Source organism: Acipenser ruthenus, chromosome 50, assembly GCF_902713425.1.
Source record: "Acipenser ruthenus chromosome 50, fAciRut3.2 maternal haplotype, whole genome shotgun sequence".
Taxonomy (NCBI): domain Eukaryota; kingdom Metazoa; phylum Chordata; class Actinopteri; order Acipenseriformes; family Acipenseridae; genus Acipenser; species Acipenser ruthenus.
In genome coordinates this window covers 367,819-390,179 of record NC_081238.1, presented here as the reverse complement: position 1 = coordinate 390,179, position 22,361 = coordinate 367,819, and the positions used below count along the sequence as shown (strand labels likewise).

General features: G+C 44.6%; 2 protein-coding genes across 4 annotated transcripts in view; one reads left to right on the top strand and one right to left on the bottom strand.

The window, feature by feature from the left end:
* The first annotated feature begins 1,480 nt into the window (after nucleotides 1–1,480).
* LOC131722009 (profilin-1-like) lies at nucleotides 1,481–6,391 on the top strand. Its single transcript, XM_059015525.1, has 3 exons — nucleotides 1,481–1,846; nucleotides 4,841–5,030; nucleotides 5,974–6,391. The coding sequence occupies exons 1-3, from the start codon at nucleotides 1,718–1,720 to the stop codon at nucleotides 6,069–6,071; spliced, it is 417 nt and encodes a 138-aa protein (XP_058871508.1). The 5' UTR covers nucleotides 1,481–1,717; the 3' UTR covers nucleotides 6,072–6,391.
* Nucleotides 6,392–10,532: 4,141 nt separating this feature from the next.
* The window catches only part of LOC131722008 (E3 ubiquitin-protein ligase RNF167-like), an 18,021-nt gene continuing 6,192 nt past the window's right edge, over nucleotides 10,533–22,361 (bottom strand). For all 3 annotated transcript variants that reach the window (XM_059015524.1, XM_059015522.1, XM_059015523.1), the window contains 4 exons: nucleotides 21,597–21,702; nucleotides 21,048–21,141; nucleotides 14,486–14,566; nucleotides 10,533–13,417 (listed from right to left, as the gene is read on the bottom strand). In XM_059015524.1, coding sequence (XP_058871507.1) covers nucleotides 13,044–13,417; nucleotides 14,486–14,566; nucleotides 21,048–21,141; nucleotides 21,597–21,702 — 655 coding nt within the window. In that variant the 3' untranslated portion in view covers nucleotides 10,533–13,043. The remainder of the gene's footprint in view (nucleotides 13,418–14,485; nucleotides 14,567–21,047; nucleotides 21,142–21,596; nucleotides 21,703–22,361) is intronic.

Below are 22,361 nucleotides of genomic sequence, written 5' to 3'. Positions count from 1 at the left end.
GTGTGTGTGTGTGTGTGTGTGTGTGTGTGTGTGTGCGTGAAGCAACTAGTGGTTGGCCCCAGGCCAGTTCACTTTTGACAGTGAGGTTTTAAGATGGTTACAAAAGGCACATTTGTCAACAGTGTTGCAAAATGTACAGTGGGAGGGAATGAGAGATAGATTATTATTTATTTCTTAGCAGATGATGGGCTACACATCTTTTTAAAAAGTTTTCCTTAGTAAGCATAGGGAAGCATTGTAAAGCACAGAGAGGTCTGGTAAAGCATAGGGAAGCATTGTAAAGCACAGAGAGGTCTGGTAAAGCATAGGGAAGCATTGTAAAGCACAGAGAGGTGTGGTAAAGCATAGGGAAGCATTGTAAAGCACAGAGAGGTCTGGTAAAGCATAGGGAAGCATTGTAAAGCACAGAGAGGTGTGGTAAAGCATAGGGAAGCATTGTAAAGCACAGAGAGGTCTGGTAAAGCATAGGGAAGCATTGTAAAGCACAGAGAGGTCTGGTAAAGCATAGGGAAGCATTGTAAAGCACAGAGAGGTCTGGTAAAGCAAAGGGAAGCATTGTAAAGCACAGAGAGGTGTGGTAAAGCATATTAAAAAAGTAAACCACGGTAAACTATAGTAAATGCACAGTACTGTATAACCATGGGAAAAGCTTAAAAAAATGCTATCAGTGTAAAAGGTCACTTTTAAAATTCTACTTCAACTGTTTGCTTAAAACGTCTTACCTGTGCAAGAAGTAACACGCAAAGGGTAAACAAAGTGAACTAATAACTGGCAGAAATGTGTAGCCCGCAGCTAAAACGGTCTCTGTACAGATAACTGGACCGTCAACAAGGCCTGTGGGATTAAAAAAAATAAAATATAAAAGGCTATGGATGAAAGATGAAAATAAACAATTCTATGCTGCTTGCGTGGTGGAATAACTCTGACCTCGTTAGGTCTACTATGCGTTTAAAATTAGTCTACCGTGTTTTTAATTTGTTATATGCTTTACCAAAACTTCTAAAAAAAATATATATATATATTTTAAAAAGTTTAAAAAAAATGGGAAGCACTAGCGTTATGTCTTTTACGTGCTTTTTTTTTCAGCTGATACAAAAATTTAATTAATAAATAAATAAATTAATAATAAAATCAAATTCCGGTACGAGGATACCGCCCTTTTTTTTCTCAGCTGTAGTTCGTCCAAAAAAAAAATCCTTCCGTCTTAATAATACAGTCACTGACAACATAGTCCCCCCCAATAATCCGTTCAATAATAATTTAAAAAAAAAAATATTGAAAAGATAACAGTAAGACTTAAAACACTCCACCCTCTTAATTATCGACTGTCAAAAAAAATTAAATTAACAGGACATTTAAGAGCTGAGGAAAACATCCGGGGACTTCACTCACTCGCTCCCGTTGAGGAAACCGGCGGCGTGATCTTGTGCAAGCCGCCCCACAGTCTATATAAAGCGCCCCTCTTCCTCCGTCCCCTCACTTGCTCGCCGCTGGAGTGCAGAACGGATCAAAGGGCTTGCAGGGGGCTTTTTTTTTTTAAATTTTCCTCCCAAATTAATTTAATTCCCCGTTCTCCCCTTGAAGCGCAAAAGCAAAAAAAAAAAAAGTTTGAGCCTCAGGTCTTGCAGTTCTTGCAATTCGTCCTCCCCCCCTCCTCAAGTAAAGTTTATATATTTTTTTGTTTGTGAAGTTGTAAGAAGCCGCAGTTGTTTTAAAGATGAGTTGGGATAGTTATGTGACGAACCTCCTGGCCGATGGAGATTGTCAAGACGCGGCGATCATCGGCTACAAAGACGGCGTGTCCATTTGGGCCAGCACTCCGGGAAAAACTCTGTGCAACGTGACGGTGAATATATCCTCTATTTTACCATCTTTATATATATAAATGCATGCATGCATGGCACATTAAAACGTGTTTTTTCTGTGGCGTGTGTTAATGCAGTTTTAAACTAGTGTGGAAGAAGTTTTAGACATACATTGCAATGTTAATAATACGGTGTGCAAACTATTTGATTTTTAGTTTGTAACTTGCAAAGCGAAGTTTAACGCACTTGCTGGACTACAGCAAAGATACGGCTGTGCACTAATTTGTTATAAACGCATTAAAACGTTAAATATCCTTTTTTTTTTTAGGCTTGATAAGAACTAATACTTTTAATGCGTCCGCTTTGACCGGTAACACATCGGTATGTTTTTTGAGGGGGGGGTGAACTTCACAGTAGGAAGTAGTTTTATATCAATTTCTCAGTTCAGAGTTGGGTTTTTTTTAAGCACTTTTAAAATGGAGTTTGAATTGAACTATAATAAGATTATAGTTTGTTTTTTTTAAATAAAAAGTTAACTGTATGCCTGGTTAACGCCGGAGGTGCGTTTCCCGAAACGCAAGCGCGTCATGCCTCGTGTTTTTAATATTTTAGTTTTTTTTTTTTACAGAATAAGCAGTAAAACCGTCCTCTTGAATTTAACCAGTTAATTAAGTGATCTAACTTGTTAATTCTTATCTATTTCAGTGTATGAGAACGTGTGAAGTAATTGCCTTGTTTTATGTTGGAGGGAGTGGCCCTTGTGGCAATAAACGTTAATTTTAAATAACTATATCGTGTTATACGTGCCTGTGAATACGGATGAAGACACGATGACGTCACCAGTATAAAATATATACATTTTGAATGCATGCAATCAAGCTTTTTTTTTTAATGGTTCCATTGTAGACTTTTAAAATTCTTTTTAAAAATGATCTGCATGGTGATCCTTATGAACATCCATTTAAAAATAACCCCCCCCCCCCGGTTAACGATTACAGGATAGCTAAACTAACTTGATTTTTATATCTATCTTGGAACTTCCTTTTTTGGTTTTTAAAAAAAAAAAAAAAAAAAAATTTACAGGAAGTTACCATCGAAGTCATCCTTGCATTACTGCGACTTCCTCAAAAAGGGTGCCGACGTCACTCCCAGCAGAACGCTAGGAGGAGGGGGCGGGGCTAGCGTCGACACGTATGATTCACCAAAGTTGTGTTTGTGTATTGGCTGATCAAACACTGACTTTCGGGTTTGGCAAACGCATGGGTGTACCGATAGCTGTCACGCTTGAGGGAGAGAGTACTATCTGACTAACCCCCCACCCAACCAAAATGTGGAACCAAGCGTTGCTTGTTGAAACGCGTGCGTACATACCTGCTTGCGATAGAATTTTTTTTTATTATCCCAAAGCCATAAAATGTGACTTCCCTTATTTTAACGCCTTCCTCTGTCGCCCGTTTTCATTTTTCGTCTCTCTGTAGCGCCAACGCTCTGTGGATACTGACTCCACATGTTGAGAGTGCGTGTGCACAGCGCCATTTGAGGTGACCCCCACGGACTAGGGCAGGGCTGGCCAAATTTGGGACTGGGAGGGAGGCAGTGTGGCTCTAGTGGAGCTGAGGAAGGACTGGGAGGGAGGGAAGCAGTGTGGCTCTAGTGGAGCTGAGGAGGGACTGGGAGGGAGGGAGGCAGTGTGGCTCTAGTGGAGCTGAGGAGGGACTGGGAGGGAGGGAAGCAGTGTGGCTCTAGTGGAGCTGAGGAGGGACTGGGAGGGAGGGAGGCAGTGTGGCTCTAGTGGAGCTGAGGAGGGACTGGGAGGGAGGGAAGCAGTGTGGCTCTAGTGGAGCTGAGGAGGGACTGGGAGGGAGGGAAGCAGTGTGGCTCTAGTGGAGCTGAGGAGGGACTGGGAGGGAGGGAGGCAGTGTGGCTCTAGTGGAGCTGAGGAGGGACTGGGAGGGAGGGAAGCAGTGTGGCTCTAGTGGAGCTGAGGAGGGTCTGGGAGGGAAGCAGTGTGGTTGGAGCTGAGCAGGGACTGGGTGGGCTTGTGTTGGACGTGAACTCTCAGAATTCTTGTAGGCCGCGAATCAGAAACCAGTGTGGTTCAGATGCTAAAGACAGTGGCATTCTGGGGTTTGTAGTTCCCAGGTCTAGCGGAGATTTGACAGGCGCAGACATGGCTGTGCAGAGATAAGGTATGTCTGTTTGAGTTCCTTCGGGGCAGTAAGATTTCTGTCGGTGCTCTTGATAAACTCTGCACAGTCCATGCTTGTTGAAACCAGCCTTTGCAGAGGAATGCCATAGCGGTCTACCCGAGGCAATGCATACCCATCCAAAAACGTGTCTGCAAAATCTAAAATGGAACCGATTCAAAACTCCCACAGGGCAGCCCAGCACTTTATCTAACCACTGAGCTACTCGAACCCACTGCCTTCCACGCTGCAGTTCAGGTGTAGTTCTGCAGGTGAAACTGTAGGGGGCAGGCTTCAGTCTCTAGTGCCGTGGTGCTGATCCCAGCTTGGCCTCCGTTTTCCCTTCCTGTGTGCAGTAGTGACTAACCCTGGCTGGGGTGTCGCTTGCAGCCTCCTCACCTGAACCCGCAAGCCTTTGCTGTCTACTGACTAATGAGTCCAGAGATTTCTTTCAGCTAAATGCTTAGTTAAATAAAATCCCTTCTGTGGTTTCTTTAAGTGTTTTTGACTATTTATTTATTTATTCATTTATTTCTAGTTTCAATAACGCTGATGAAGGCACTAGAGCCCAAACGCTGGTCTGCTTGACTCCGTCTCTTCTAGTTTCAGTAACACTGATGAAGGCACTAGAGCCCAAACGCTGGTCTGCTTGACTCCGTCTCTTCTGGTTTCAATAACACTGATGAAGGCACTAGAGCCCAAACGCTGGTCTGCTTGACTCAGTTTAGTTTCAATAACACTGATGAAGGCACTGGAGCCCAAACGCTGGTCTGCTTGACTCCGTCTCTGTTCTTTCTCTAACATGTCTGAGGAAGCTGACCTCTCACTGACCCCGTTTTGCTCCTCCAGCCCGAGGAGATCGCTGTGCTGATCGGGAAGGACCGGACAAGCTTCTTGACCAACGGGCTGACCATGGGGAAGGTCAAGTGCTCCGTCCTGAGAGACCGCTTTGATTTTGAGGATGAGTGGACCATGGACCTGCGGACGAAGGCAACGGGCCAGCCCACCTACAACATCTCTGTGGCCAAGGCAGGCAAAGGTAAAGACCTGCAGCCCCCCTGTAGGGTGAACCCCCTGTGCTTCATAACGACACACGAAACCCGCTGAATAATAACGTTACGTTAACGTATCGAATTGAGTGCTGCTTTGTAGTCCCCCCTCTCCCCCCCCCCCCCCCCACTTCACGAAAAACTGTCAATTGAAGATTGTGGCATCTTGATCTAACTGTAAACACTACTGTACCACTATTATGGCTTCCTGTAGACTTTGGCAGTATCATTTTGTAATTTCTTTTGATTGCATGATAAAACCAATTTAGTCGCAATCCTAAAATTTCTAGGTGATGCTAAACTTTTGCCCATAGCTGTGTGTATTATTATTATTATTATTATTATTATTATTATTTATTATTTTTTTAATTAATTTATTTAGCAGCTGTCCTTATCCAGGGCGACTTAGTCGTAAACAAATACATTTCAAGAATCACAGTACAAGTGTTAATACAATTAAGAGCAAGATTAAAATACAATGACATCTGTTCTAGCATAGGAATTGTCTATGTAGAAATCTTGGTGGTCCAGTGGTTAAAGAAAGGGGTCTTGATACCAGGAGGTTCAAATCCCGGCGCAGCCACCGACTCGCTGTGTGTGACCCTGAGCGAGTCACTGAACCTCCTTGTGCTCCGTCCTTTGGATGAGACGTCAAACAAACATGGTCCTTTTGGAAGTGACTCTGCAGCAGCCACTGACTCACTGTGTGTGTGACCCTGAGCAAGTCACTGAACCTCCTTGTGCTCCGTCCTTCGGATGAGACGTCAAACAAACGAGCTCCTATTGGAAGTGACTCTGCAGCAGCAGCAGTTGTTGATGATGCATAGTTCACCCCCTAGTCTCTCCAAGTCGCTTTGGATAAAAGCGTCTGCTAAATGACTGTGTAAACCATTAATTAATTCGTTTCTCCTGTTCCTTCTGTGTGGTCCTCAGCTCTAGTTGCTGTGATCGGACACGAAGGCAAGCCTGGGGGATGCCTGAACAAGAAAGTCTACGACATGATGAAGCATTTGAGAGCCTCTGGGTACTGATCCCGCCCCTTGACCCCTCGACTCCTCCTCCTGCACCCTGATTGGACCGGGACCACGAAATGGAACACGCCTGGAGAGCAGCTGCTTCATCTGGCCACAGAATTTAGAATAAAAAACAACAAAAAAATTCAATTTCTTTTGTATTTTTTTTTTTTTTTTAATGTTCTATATAGTTTAACAGAAGCATTTAAATGGCAAATCTAAAAAAATAGTAAATTTAAACGAAAGCATTGTGTCCTAGCTGTGCGTCTCCATGTGTTGCAACACTGTTTAAAAAGAGATAGAACACAAAAAACCTGAAATTAAAACCTGAAAAATCAGTCTTGTTTTTGCATGTCATGATTTATTTATTTTTATTTATATGAGCAAGTTGTGTGAGAAATAGAATATTTAAGGATGCTTTGATTCCAGTATTTACTCCTGTGTACTGTCATCATGCTGTGGAGACTTTTAGGACAGAGGGAAGGAGACACTGCTTCACACACAGAGTGCTGAGGGGTTACCTAGCCATGCTAGAATTGCTGGGATCTTTTAGACCTGAAATTTAAACTCTTAAGACATTAGAAAAAAAACTTCTAGTAAAAAGTCTTCTTGTTTTCAATAACACTGAAGGCACTGGAGCCCAAACGCTGGTCTGCTTGACTCGGTATAGTTTCAATAACACTGATGAAGGCACTGGAGCCCAAACGCTGGTCTTCTTGACTCTGTCTCTTCTAGTTTCAATAACACTGATGAAGGCACTGGAGCCCAAACGCTGGTCCGTGTGACAAAATAATTTTATACATGCAAATCTGTATAAAAAATAATCCTAGAAACAGATTTTTCCTTCGCTCGTAAGTCTTTGAAGGCATCAGCGTCCTTGTTGGTGCATTCCGTGGTGCTTGTGAAGTCTGTCCAGGATCACAGGCATAAAAATTCAAGAATTCCTGAAATGTCCTCTTCCCCCTCCTTTGGCGAGCCTTCCTGGAATAACTGGGAGGCACAGAGAACTGGGAACAGGCTTGTACACGTCCCGACTGCTCCCTCGTACGAATGCCAGCTCTGCTGAACTACAAAACGCTGCTGTGAAAGTGGAGCGGTGATCAGCTCACTGTCTCACTTAAAAACACGACCACAGGGTGAATCATAGAGTCAACCCAGGGGTCCCCATAGCACACCAGGGGAGACTTTGGGGGTGGAGGGGGAGAAGTTTGATACAGCAACCTCAAACTAGGTCTCCTGGAACCAGGTTTCAAGCCGCTGCACCTGAAAAAGTGGCTTAGTGTTCCCTCAGTTTAAAACACACACACACGCATGCAAATCTATGCTTAATAATAAATTCTTCAAACAGGTTTGCTTTGAAGTCCTCAAAGCTGACAACAGTCTCACTCACAAGCAGCAAGTTCAAACGCAGCAAGGAATGCTGCCTGCCTCAACAAACAAGCCAGCGGGTCCAGTGACAGCTATACCAGTGAATGGAGCTGCAGGAAGGGGGGAGGGGAGAGTGTGTGTCTGTGATCGTGTACAAATCTTTAACGGAGAGCCCAGCACAGCTTTTCAGCCTTTATACTTTATCACGTCTCATAACGCTAAACATACCAAAGGCATTTTTTTTTTTTTTAAAAACAAAACTTTGTAAGGGCTCTCAGCAGGCACCAGAGAGAGAGAGAGAGAGAGAGAGAGAGAGAGATTGTGAAACATGTTTATTGGTAATTTATTTCTTAAAAGTTACAGAAGTGTGCTTACACATTTTATTTGGAATAAACATCCCAAAAAAACAACTGTTTGGGTGTAAATTTCAACAAAGGAGAAACTCAGTTACTCATTAAAAATACTGAATCACGTTGCATTTTAGCAGCAAACATCTGAAAGTAAGTTATCAATATTCAATTTTTTTTTTTTTTTACATTATTTTAACATATTAAAATCTTCAGCGCACCTATAAGCCAGTATTACATATTATTTTCATTTTGTGCAAAATAACCGCCTCCCTCTGTGGTGGTGGAGCAGAGAAAGAAAAAGAGAGGCTCTTATACTCTCTGAACAGCCTCCCTCTGCTCTGTGCTGGGGGAGCAGAGAAAGAGAAAGGGAGGCTCTTATACTCTCTGAACAGCCTCCCTCTGTGCTGGTGGAGCAGAGAAAGAATAAGAGGCTCTTATACTCTCTGAACAGCCTCCCTCTGCGCTGGTGGAGCAGAGAAAGAAAAAGAGAGGCTCTTATACTCTCTGAACAGCCTCCCTCTGCTCTGTGGTGGTGGAGCAGAGAAAGAAAAAGAGAGGCTCTTATACTCTCTGAACAGCCTCCCTCTGCTCTGTGCTGGTGGAGCAGAGAAAGAGAAAGGGAGGCTCTTATACTCTCTGAACAGCCTCCCTCTGTGCTGGTGGAGCAGAGAAAGAATAAGAGAGGCTCTTATACTCTCTGAACAGCCTCCCTCTGCTCTGTGATGGTGGAGCAGAGAAAGAAAAAGAGAGGCTCTTATACTCTCTGAACAGCCTCCCTCTGTGCTGGTGGAGCAGAGAAAGAGAAAGGGAGGCTCTTACACTCTCTGAACAGCCTCCCTCTGCTAAATCAAAAATAACTTCACAACGACACAGACATCAGGAGCTTACAAAAGCAAATTACATTACAAACCGTGAACTAACCCTTTCATTCCATTTAGATTACCACGGCAAGTTCTCGATTATCAAATTACGAGATAACTGAATATTCTTTAAAATCAAAACAAACAAACAAAGATAACCAATGAACTTTACGAGCCCATCTGCCACCCCGTCTGCCCTTTCCATCGACACACAGAAGCTGACTAAAAGTCGTGCTCTCTCAAAAGCCTGTTTTTGACTAACAAATGTACCCAAATAATACAAAGTCCCTTTAGCGCCCCGAGATGAGCCACGCGACGGAGCTGAAGAATGCGCGTGTGTGTGCGTCTGGCTCTGCGGCTGCGCTGCGCTGCGCACTTAACATTATAAAGAGCTGGATGTTTTTCTGTGCATCAATAGATCTGATGGATATAGTCACATATAAATACATATACTGGTGATCCATAAAGGAGGCATCACTGGAATAACTAATCTTTGATTAGTAATTGATAAACTTACATCTGCCCTTCGGATGAGACGTAAAACAAACAAGCTCCTATTGGAAGTGACTCTGCAGCAGCAGCAGCAGCAGCAGTTGTTGATGATGCAGAGTTCACCCCCCTAGTCTCTGTAAATCACTTTGGATAAACGCGTCCGCCAAATGACTAAATAATAATAATAATAATTATATTATTATTATTATATGTTGTTTTAAAAGTATGGCACTCCAGTTGTTATTATTATTTGTTTATTTAGCAGACGCCTTTATCCAAGGCGACTTACAGAGACTAGGGTGTGTGAACTATGCATCAGCTGCAGAGTCACTTACAACTACGTCTCACCCGAAAGACGGAGCACAAGGAGGTGAAGTGACTTGCTCAGGGTCACACAGTGAGTCAGTGGCTGAGGTGGGATTTGAACCGGGGACCTCCTGGTTACAAGCCCTTTTCTTTAACCACTGGACCACACAGCCGCCTTCTGTGATCACATCTCCACACAGTAACCCTGGTGAGTTCAGGGCAGTGTCTAATCTGGATCTCTGGTGGGGATGAGGGGTATCAGTCTAGCCTAGAGCGACCCACTTTAACAGTTCTGAAGATTCTGTAATAGCTAAAAAAAAACAAACAAACAGAAGTTTACAATTGTGTTACCGTGAACTCACTCCCCCGCACAGACTTGATGAGCAATGCTATCAAAGTTGTGTTAATGACCACGTCAATGTCGAACCTCAAAAAAACGCTTAAAATAAACTTGACCAATGCAACGTCCAGCGTTCCGACTGCAAGCCTCTCTCAAGGTCTTCAAAAGAAACTTGTGAATGCAGGTACTGAAAACCTAAAAGAGGCGAGATCCAACGCTGCAGTATCACAGACAGTGGGGCATCAGTTCAGGGTTGTGTAGCGATTTGGAGCCGTTCCACGGTTTTAAAGGTCGGGTCAAAACAGACTCGTTTTGAGTACGGTCTTAAAACGTTTCCTGCATAGATTTGAGTCTGCTCGGATGCCTTCAGATGGGAGCTGGGGGTTTTCCTCAGCACACCTTCAACCCCAGGAAACACTGAATGTTTTCAAAGAGACACACTCCGGCACTCCTCATGCAAAGGACCGCAAAGGATTCCGGGTGTCGCGATACCCTCACGTCACGATAGGACCCTGTATCGCGACGTGCAGGTCGCTCTGCGAGATCACGAGATCAAATGATCATTTCAGAATGGCAGATTCTGTTAAGAGACTCAAATTAAAATGAGACATCGCACAGGAGTGTGTGTATTCTACTATAAAACCCTCTCATTCTCCACTCATGAGCCTCTCTGGGGACTGTTTTGAGGTGGCCTGTGCTTTTGGTCTCGTAGCGAAAACGATTCTTATCGTGAAAGAGTCATCAGGGACCAGAAACACCAGGGTTCAAAGATAACGTTGATTCTTTATTTTACATTCAAAATTGACCCAGATTACATCACTTTGTAATTCTTGTTATTTTGCACAGTGGCTGTTGATTCCTGGCACTGCATCAGTTCCTGTGCTGTAGGTCACACTCACTGTAACCTAAAGCACAGGAAACGATAGCAGGAGACAGTTTAACATACGTGGTGGTTTGTTTGAGAAACACAAAAAAAGGACAAGCGTCTAAAGACAAAATCACAACACAATCCCCACCGCAGAAGGGTGATAAATGGCTCAATAGAAACGGTATACATTAGTGTAGTAGATGTTTTATGGCACAGGCTAAATACATCTTATATACAATTCAGCTGAAGGAAAGCGTTACATTGTTAAGGGGCTTTTGAGATCCAGGGAAAACTGGGGTACAAGACGAGAGAGAGTTGGGGACTATGCAGAGCAGGGCAAAGCTGGCCCTTCCTCTCCGGGTCTTTGTTCCAACCCTGTTCGAAATCGTGAACCAAATCACACCTCCACCCAGACCGAGTTCATGAGCTCACTGTAGCTGTTAAAACCTGGAGTGGAATAATCCTCCAGGATCGGGATTGACTGGACAGCCCTGGATCAGAAGGATTTAGAGAGCCCAGCTCCTTTTGGGAGTCTATCAGGGGTTCACAAAACACTGCGTTAAACCAAATCGCTTTTTAGAGTAACGGATTTGACTGGAGGCGATCGGGAGGCAGCGAAACCTGTTAATTATACAGCAGGACTCACCACTTGCAGTTTCTGACCGGCTGTGATTGAGAGGGGGGACAGCTATCCGAAGCCAAATCGGACAGCGTCAGGCATGATAGACGCCCGTTTCATTTGAATTTCTTCGTAAAAATCACAACGCAAGCTGAATTTAAGTAATCTAAAATCAGTACGTGGCCATTCTAGAAGTTTTCAAACTTTTAGAAAAAAGTGTAAAATGACAGGCAGGTAGGTTTACAGCATATAACCCCAGCGTCCTGTTTTGAGGACAGTCCAGTCAGACGTGTTCCCGTAAATCAGAGCTGTGAAATTTCAAGCTCAACGCACAGAAAACGGAGCTGCTCTATCACCGCTGCGGGGACGGGGAAAACACAATTTTTAGGCTTCAGTTTCTTAATTGATATCGAGGCGTCATAAAAGCATCTGAAGGGGCTGCGTCTGCAGAATTCATAACAGCTGTATTTAGACGCAGCTTTTGCGGTTAGTAAAACTAGCGCACGTTATCATAACGATATAGTTGAAGAGAGAATTAAAACAGCAGGTCGACGACGCCAGTTACAAAATGCTTCAAAAAACTTACAAAGCAGCTTCGGAAGAAGGCAACAGCACTTAATGGAGAAGCTGCAAAGCGCCTTCAAGCCATCGCACAGTTAACAAGCTTCAGGGCGTCTCAATGAGTCAAAAATAAAGACGTTCTCTAAAAAAGTGATTCATTTCAGTATTTTGTGAAAATAAACAATTCTACGACATGGAGATGAAAAAGGTCCCTCAAAACAGATTACTGTTCAGTTCCGCACTTACCCCCAAAAAACACAGGAAACATTACGTTTGATAAAAGCACCCTTTAAAAAAAGCAGAATGGTGCGCCCCAAGACCCACCTTATTGTATTTATTAACTTAAATTCTCCCTACGCACGAAGCTGTGGCAAAAACAGGTGCCTCTCAACCGTCCATTAATCTAAGAAGAAAATAAATTGATTTTCAAACAACCTTAAACAAAAAAAAATATTCTCTACAGAAAAGAACACAGAATAAAAACGTATAGACTTTCTCGCGGTTGTTCTGTGCAGGGATGGGAATAAGACTCCTGTTGCGCAGCAGTTTCACCCGGTCCAGGTTTTACTACCAGCTTGGTTAGCCACAGTGTGTCTAGGCAACAAGCTCAGGTGCGTCTTATTAAAAAAATCATAGTAAAACCAGGAATGGATCAAACTGCTGTGCAGCGAGAGTCTGATTTCCATCCTTGGTTTGATGGTTTTTAAACTTACCGAAAATAGACAAAAAACAAAACAGAATCTCAGTAATAATAATGCTAATAATAATAATAATAATGCTAATAATAACACCACCACCACTCACACTTGCCTTTGTTTTAGTATTAGTAATCTGATCTGAGATCAATTCCTGTTTTTGAATTCCTTTTTAAAAGTCAATTCCCAATTCCGCTGAAGGAACTGATAATTTCAGAGACGCAAGAACGCTTCCAAATGCTGTTCAAATGCTTCCATTTGAAGACGGTTTCACTGCCTAACGAAACAGAAGACTTCGGTTTAAAAGTCTTTTGCGTTGCCCACTGTTTCGAGAAGCTACTTTTTCACAGAAAACTGCGCATTGCCATGCTGATCAGCGACGTATTGGGATCGACTCAAAGGGGAATGGGAATTGATTTTAAAAAAGGAAATTGAAAAGCAGAAATTGACCCTGCAAGTAGTGGTAGTTGTACTAGTAGTAGTGCTCAAAACCAGGATGACAGCGATTCTTTATAAAAAGAAAGACAAGATCTAGACGTGGACCAGCCTTGTGGCTGCAGAGTCAGGGTGTGTCTGCACGGTGGGCTGCTCCTCGGGGAGCAGGGGGGCCTCGCTGAGACTCCCCTCCGACTCCGAATCCCGCGCCTCGTTCTCTAAGGTGTAGTAGCTCTCCTCCGGGGGTGCCAGGCTCGCCGACTCGCCCATCGACCCGAAGTCCTGGCCCTGCGCCCGGGCTGTGCTGGCCGGGGAGGGGGGCCCCAGCAGTGGGGTGCGCTCCGACTCGCCCCCCTCGGATCCCGAATCGGACTCGGAGTCCTCCGCGGCGCGGATCACGCGCTGCTTGCACACGGGGCAGGTCTTCTTGGTCTGGGTGAGCCAAGGGTCCACGCACTTACAGTGGTAGGCTGGGAGAGAGAGAGAGAGAGACTGGGTGAGTCAGGGGTCCACAGACTTACAGTGATAAGCTGGGAGGGAGGGAGAGAGAGAGAGAGAGAGAGAGAGAGAGAGAGAGAGAGAGAGAGAGAGAGAGAGAGAGAGAGAGAGAGAGAGAGAGAGAGAGAGAGAGAGAGAGAGAGAGAGAGAGAGAGAGAGACTGGGTGAGTCAGGGATCCACAGACTTACAGTGATAGGCTGGGAGAGAGAGAGAGAGAGAGAGAGAGAGAGAGAGAGAGAGAGAGAGAGAGACTGGGTGAGTCAGGGGTCAACGCACAGTGATAGGCTGGGAGGGACAGAGAGAGAGAGAGAGAGAGAGAGAGACTGGGTGAGTCAGGGGTCCACAGACTTACAGTGATAGGCTGGGAGGGAGGGAGAGAGAGAGAGAGAGAGAGAGAGAGAGAGAGAGAGAGAGAGACTGGGTGAGTCAGGGGTCAACGCACAGTGATAGGCTGGGAGGGACAGAGAGAGAGAGAGAGAGAGAGAGAGAGAGAGAGAGAGAGAGAGAGAGAGAGAGACTGAGTCGGTTATGCCATGTATGTGCTTTGGCAACAGAATTATTTTTATTGTCATGCCAATAAAGCCAATTTGAATTTGAATTTGACTGGGTGAGTCACGGGTCCACACACTTACAGTGATAAGCTGGGAGAGAGAGAGTGATTTGATATGGGAGGGGTGGTACAGGAGACACAGAGACTGGGTGTGTGACAGAGAGAGGGAGCGAGAGACTGGGTTAGTCAGGGGTCCATGCACTTACAGCGATAGTCTGGGAGAGCGAAGAGAGACTGATTAGGTGAGGGGATAGAGGAGACACAGCGACTGGGTGTGAGAGAAAAAAAGAGAAGAGAGGGTAATACGAAAAGAAATGAACGAGAAGTCTGTCTCAAAGTCTTCTCCATGGCGACTGGGAGGAGAGAAAATAGAGGAACTGCGACTGGGTGCAAGGATACAGGAGTCACCAACTGGAGGCGGGGCTAAAAGGAGACACAGTGACTGGAGAATATTATTCACTGCGAGGGGCCTGTGCGGGGGGCACTCACCATGGGAGCAGGGCAGGATTCTCAGCTTGTCCCCTTCTTCATACTCATCCAGGCAGATAGCGCACACGTCATACTCGTCACCTGCGAGGACAGAGATCACACGCAGCAATAGAACAGGGAGCGGCTGGGACAAGATTGGCTATCGCTGAACAAGACCCCCCCCCTGCTCAGACTGCGCTTGTAGATCTCCTGATCCGCCCCTCCTGCTCTGGACTCGCCTGACCTCAGCACCACGTTACTGGATCCTCATCTGATGCGCTATCCTTGCACTGCTAATCTGTCACTGTAGATATAACTCCTTGTAATCCTAACTTGTTGCATCCTAGTTCATATTGTATTCTAGCAGTATTACCGCACTTATTGTAAGCCACACTGTATTTAAATAAATATTTTGCATTGTAACCCCGTGCTGCCTTGTTACACCTGTGTGAGTCACCTGGGATAAAGGCGTCTGCCAAATACACAAATAAACAGACATTATGGGACGGCTTTTTGATGGAAGGCCCAGCCTATCAGGGACATTTCACTGAAAACGAGCGCCATCAAAGGTCAATCTTGTCCATTACATCTATCGGTCACTGCTTCGATTATTCAGAGAACTAATTAAATATGCATTTATTTGTATTTATTTTTTTCTAATTATGTATTTCTCCAGTACAGTATTCTGGGTGTTTTCAATCTGCCTTGTTATTCCAGCACAACAATAAAAAAATTAAAAAATAATAAAAAACGGTGAAAAGTACCTAATTTGCCGGAGTGCTAAATAAAGTTTCACATTCAGATTGGGTTCAGGAGCCCTCCGAAACTCCCAACTGCTAAATACCAATGAATTAAGCGACCAAACAGAAGGACACGAGACAATTCACGATCCAGAGACGGCTCATCAGTGCTCGTCCGCTTCCTAGCAGCTGATCTCCGAACTTGATCGAGCCATTGCTGTGGTTTTTTTTTATTTTTATTATTATTATTTATTTCTTAGCAGACGCCCTTATCCAGGGCGACTTACAATTGTTACAAGATATCACATTATTTTTTACATACAATTACCCATTTATACAGTTGGGTTTTTACTGGAGCAATCTAGGTAAAGTACCTTGCTCAAGGGTACAGCAGCAGTGTCCTCCACCTGGGATTGAACCCACGACCCTCCGGTCAAGAGTCCAGAGCCCTAACCACTACTCCACACTGCTGCCCCACACAGCAAAGCAAGGACCACTTTTCTCTGTCTCTATATATAACCTACTGTCATCTACAACTGTGTCTATTAAAACAGAGCCTTTGCTGAATGTCTTAAAGGCACAGCCTTGTTTGTAACTACAAAGATGGCTGATCAATTGACATCTTGTTTGAGTATTTCTCATATACCAGGCTTGCATTGTTTTCTTTTATAAGAAAAAAAAAAAAAGACGAAAGGGAAAAAGGAGAAGGTGAGAACGACGCTCCGTTCGCCCAGGTCTCCTACAAAACAGGAAGCCAGAACAGTTCACTTCCTGTCTTGCAGCTGACCACAAAGGAGGAAGTGGTAGAGGCACAGGGTTTGTTTTTTTCTGCAAGCGAGGAGCTCACAAGAATAGCAGAGTAGAGCAAACTTCACAGAGAGAGAGAGAGAGAGAGAGAGAGAGAGAGTGATGATTGCCTTATAAGGTAAACGACTCGAGCAAAACCGACAGAGCCGAGATAAAGCGCTTCAAGACTTCATCACCGCAACGCAGCGTTAAAACTAGGAACGGGGAAAGAGAGGCTCTCATTAGAACGCGAGCCTCTACTTTCACATTGAAAACATTTTAAAAATAAAACACATTTTCCATTTAAAAAAAAAAAAACAACAACACAGTCACGCGGTTATCTGCTTCCTGCCAAACTGTAGAAGCTGACCAAGACATCCTAATAATAAAAAAAAAGACACAAAAGGAGAAAAGAAAGGCAGTTAGGAAATGATGACCAGCATGCTTCTGATCAAGCTGTTGGCGTACGGCAGTGGTATTCAATTCTGGCTCTCGAGATCCACTCCAGTCCAGGTCTTTATTCCAACCAGGCTGAAATAGTTACTTGCCTCTCAGCAGGTTCAGTTAACTTCATTGGGGTGAAAACCTGGACTGGATCTCGAGGGTCAGGATTGAGTACCGCTGGCGCATGGTTTGAAAGTGCAGGTGTAAAGACAGGGTTGAAGGAAGGATTGAGCTTATAGGTTGGTTAGCGACGTGCTTGTTAAGCAGTATTACGAAGAGCAATGTAAAGAGGAATGCTTAGGAAGAATCTCTCTAACCCACAATATCACGTTTTAAGAGGGAGACCCACACGTTTGCTGCGACACGTCGATTTCAAAAAAAGATTTTCTGACACAGAAAGCAGCACGTTATTGATAGGACTGAAGTGTTTCACAGCCTAGGCACCTCTTATCCAATTGTACTGCCAAGTTGCTATTGTGCAGTTTTGCAATAAGGATATATAAAAGTATATCTCTTTTTTATTGCATGCATGTGATACAGTACTCTGCACCTGTAGGAACATGACCTATATCTGGTTGATAAGAATCTGACAAACAGCAGAAGCATGCCTGCTTACAACCTTTATCAGCTACCCACACACTTCTACAAGAGCGTTTCAGCATTTAAAAAATACACACTGATGTCTGACTCCACAGTAGCTCCCCAGTACAGCACTGAGTTCTCTATACTAGACTGTATTGAATTAGCTGGCTCTCAGATCTCCAGTACAGCACTGAGTTCTCTATACTAGACTGTATTGAATTAGCTGGCTCTCAGATCCCCAGTACAGCACTGAGTTCTCTACACTAGACTGTATTGAATTAGCTGGCTCTCAGATCCCCAGTACAGCACTGAGTTCTCTATACTAGACTGTATTGAATTAGCTGGCTCTCAGATCCCCAGTACAACACTGAGTTCTCTACACTAGACTGTATTGAATTAGCTGGCTCTCAGATCCCCAGTACAGCACTGAGTTCTCTATACTAGACTATATTGAATTAGCTGGCTCTCAGATCCCCAGTACAGCACTGAGTTCTCTATACTAGACTGTATTGAATTAGCTGGCTCTCAGATCCCCAGTACAGCACTGAGTTCTCTACACTAGACTGTATGCATTTTCAGGCACTCCACAGTCTAACGGCAATGGGGCACCTCAGAAGGTCATGGAAAGTCAACATCGAATCAGTTTGCAACCCTAGCATAGAAACGGCAACAGTTGAAGGAAGCTGACCTGCAAAAAAAAAAGCCACCAAGATCAAACCCCCGCCCTCCCCCCTCCGTTTCACTTCACCCCTAGCACAGCGATTCTGGTAAAGGAGGAAGAGCCGGCGAGCTTGTCTCCCATCGCCTCGCACGACTAACGCTTTGACTCAGCTTTCCAAAGAAGCCTTTCGATATCACTCACTCCCCCCTAACTGCTTTTAACAACACGCAGAAACCTAGACACTGCGCGACAAGCCTTGAAGCGAAGCTCATCTGTTGTCTTGCAAAGACAAGCGGCTGCAACAGTTTGTTTTTTTTTCTTTTAGCTATACTTTGGGCGACAAAGCGCACCCAATTCGAGCTGCACCTACAGGCTTGCAAATATACTTCGCATTGAGGTATAAATACCTACGCCGATATCCGGCCAGTCAGAAGCAGCTCGTCCTTTTGGTTTGAACGGTCCGGCAAGCGCTCCATTTTAAAACAGCGAAGCCAGGAGACCACAGAGGAGGCTGGGAGGGCGTGCTGTCATGCTAGTAAACGTCAGGTGTACCTCAGTTGACCTTAAAAGGTGGCACTGCTGTTTAAAATAATTAAAAAGGGCCCAACTTGTTATTATTATTTGTTTATTTAGCAGACGCCTTTATCCAAGGCGACTTACAGACTCGGGTGTGTGAACTATGCATCAGCTGCAGAGTCACTTACAACTACGTCTCACCCGAAAGACGGAGCACAAGGAGGTGAAGTGACTTGCTCAGGGTCACACAATGAGTCAGTGGCTGAGGTGGGATTTGAACCGGGGACCTCCTGGTTAAATGCCCTTTTCTTTAACCACTGGACCATGAATGGAAGAAATCTTTATTTTTATATAGCGCCTTTCATAGTGGACCACCATCGCAAAGTGCTTTACAGAGGCAGGCTGTGAACTGTGCATTATATGCAGAGTCACTTCCAATAGGACGTTGATTTAACATCTCATCCGCAGGACGGAGCACAAGGAGGTGAAGCGACTTGCTCAGGGTTACACGCAGTGAGGCAGTCAGGGCTAGAGGTGGGATTTGAACCGGTGACCTTCTGGTGACAAGCCACTGGACTTTAACCACTGGACCACACTGCCACCAGATATCTTTTGACCAATTTCTTTAAAAAGTTTAGGCTAAATGATTTAATATACAACTTTTTACACAAAACTGCAAATGAATTTCAACTTGGGACAACAGAGCCTTGCTGCTGGGAGAGTAAACTGAGAATCATCTAATTTGTGGGTCTGTTAATCTTGAACACACAGACACACGCTGCATCCCAGCACGTTCTTCCTGTCCTCTGGCCTTTCAAAAGCCTTTTCAATGGAGCGTTTCTGTTGAAACGTTTGGCTGTTTCAGTTGTTTGTTAGTTTTCTCCTCCTTGAGTGCAAACACATTGGGCGGGGTTCAGGAAACGCAGCCGTGTGCTTCAGAGTTTCAGAGACAGGAACTAAATCTGGAGTGGACGAGGCCGCCCCCTGGAGGAAGTGAATAGAACTGCAGCGGCAGCCTGCGTTCAAACACCCTGTGGGATATTTTTTTGATACCATTATAACGTCGGGTTTTGCTTGTTAAATTAAGGTATGATCAAGCGTCCGAGAAAATAATTCAGATCTGAAGATGGGTTTCATCCCCTCCTCAACATACTGCTGACAGAAATGGAAAGGTGGTGTAAATCAAAAACGGTTAGGAATTGAAGGGTTATTGTGAGATTTTGAAATCAGTCTTGGAGATTAAGTGGGAATGGACTCGGGACAGAGGGAAGACACAGAGAGCGGTGAGGGGGGTAAAACCCAGGGTTACCCCGCTGTCGAGACAGAAGTTCTGAGATCAATCAGCTGCTCGAAAACCGGATGGGCCAAACCGCTTCCTCTGGATCACAATCTCTCTTATGTTCTTTGCTGGCTGTTTGTGCCACAGCTGCCCGTTTCAACTCTGTTCTGTAAACTAATTCTTCTGCTGTGTTTGCATGCTATTAAAAACAGGAACTTGCCTTTAAATATAGTCATTAAAAAAACTGAAAATTGACACAGCTTTCCAGAAGCTCATTTGAATGGCTGTATTCTCATCCTCCGCTGTGCAGATTGAATAGGCGGCTGATGTATGAGCCGATTATCAGGGAGATCTTAAGAGGCATGCAAAATAAAACAATAAAAACGAATCACTAATAACGACCTTAAAAAGCAGACTAAAATGGAAGTACCATAAAATCTGTCAAGGGGTCCATTGATTATAAAAAACACCGTTCTCACAGGGAGGCGTCATGCTCCATTGGAGTTGCTTATTAACTTCAGGGCATTATAAATGAACAATGCCAGGTACTTTCTAAAAGACACTAGACAAACAAAATCTGTGAAAAACGACAGCAAAACCAAACACACTGCAATACAGTATTTGACGATTTACAAAATAGCATCTCAAAAACACTTCTTATCGATACCAAAACTAATCCCTGGTTATTTTATTTTATTTATTTATTTATTTATTTTACGGTGCAGTAATTATACGAATCCCTCGCTTTGTTTTCTTTTACTGAACACGGTTCAAAAGTGAAACTGAATTCCCAAACACGCCCTTCTCTTGGTTCTGCAGCGGAATCCATTCTGTCCTGCTTAGGGCTGAATTTATTGTTTTAGAGTTTGTAATGAAACGGGCATTGGTCAGTTTCCAGCAGTAGCGTTCAGTTGATAGCAGCCTTGTGTAAATGACACGCACCAGAGGTCTATCGGTTAAGAGAGGCTGTCGTATCTTACAGGACGGGGTACGGCAGGGTTTGCTGTATTGAGAGAGGCTATCGTATCTTACAGGATGGGGTAAGGCAGGGTTTGCTGTATTGAGAGAGGCTATCGTATCTTACAGGACGGGGTACGGCAGGGTTTGCTGTATTGAGAGAGGCTATCGTATCTTACAGGACGGGGTACGGCAGGGTTTGCTGTATTGAGAGAGGCTATCGTATCTTACAGGACGGTGTATGGCAGGGTTTGCTGTATTGAGAGAGGCTATCGTATCTTACAGGACGGTGTATGGCAGGGTTTGCTGTATTGAGAGAGGCTGTCGTATCTTACAGGATGGGGTAAGGCAGGGTTTGCTGTTTTGAGAGAGGCTATCGTATCTTACAGGATTCGCTATGGCAGGGTTTGCTGTATTAAGAGAGGCTATCGTATCTTACAGGACGGGGTACGGCAGGGTTTGCTGTATTGAGAGAGGCTGTCATATCTTACAGGACGGGGTATGGCAGGGTTTGCTGTATTGAGAGGCTGTCATATCTTACAGGACGGGGTACGGCAGGGTTTGCTGTATTGAGAGAGGCTATCGTATCTTACAGGACGGGGACGGTCTGATTCTCACCTTTCTTGTATTTGTGGACAGGGATCTTCTTCAGCTGGCTCTTGGTCAGTCTGTTTCTCCGGATTCTTTTCCGGTACTGCACACAGCGCACGATCTGGAGAAATCAAAGGATTTTATACAGCGCCTTTCACGGCAAAGCCAACTCCAAGCTGGCATTCCACAATAAAAAATAAAAAATAAAAAAGTCAAAAACAGGCCTGTTAAACAAGACCGAATAAAAGTCAAATAAAAAACACAAAATAAAAACATAAATATTTATATAAAAAAAAAAAACACGCACACAATCGCACTCCAAAAGCCCCGAGAGAACGAACAGGCTGGAAGTGAGAAAACTTTACATTTTTGCATGCAATAATTATTTATTATTATTATTATTATTATTATTATTATTTTTAACAATTTCCTGTTTCTTCAACATTAAAACTGCTCCTAAAAGGCAAGGCTGAGTGCCAAAACCAAGCAAAAAAAAATTCTGATTTACGCATTTAAAACAGCACCAGTTGTCATTCCCCATGTACTGAATCTCGCCCTGGCTACACTGGGACTCACCATGATAGTGAACATGACTATGACGACTATTCCCACCACTCCAGTGAAGGGGATGAGGTAGAATCCCAGCGGGAAGGAGAAGTCCGGGAGCAGGAGCAGGTGACCGCTGTGGACAAACACAATGATCAGGATCCTCAGCACTGAAGACTCACGGATATATGCTCCGAAGTGGGGGGCTAAGACCTCCAGGGACAGGGCTAGCAAGACTACCAGCATGCCCCCAAGCATCGTCCACCTGTCTGTCCGGCAGTGTGTCTGCCAGGGTCCAGAGACCAGGGGGGAGGGGGGAGGTGGGGTAGAGGGCTACTGGAAGGGGACTGCACTCGTCCGTCTGTCTGTCTGTCTGTCTGTCTGTCTATCACGAGGCCTGTAAAGAGATGTGACTGTTCTGTACAGCTCAGTCCAGCTCAGCAAGGCATGATGTCACCTGGTGATGTCATAATAGGGCATGCGTCTATGGAGAGTCGTGAGGTGAAAGTCACCTATATTATCTTTCTCATTTACACCCAGAGCTGCACAGCGGGTATTCAGTGAAATGGCGACCCCTGGAGGACAAAGGCCAGCCCTGCAGGTGTCAGCTTTGATCTCAATGGGTGCCTGGCCAGTAATGGCTCAGTACTTGTTGCCTCCTAGCCTTGTATCAGAGGCAAGGCTCCTTGTGGAATCCCCAGTGAAGACCAGCAACTTGACACAGCCAGGAACCTGCGCTACCCTGACTGTGTGACTCCCCCCTGCACACCACGTGGCCGTGCCTTTACCAGGGGA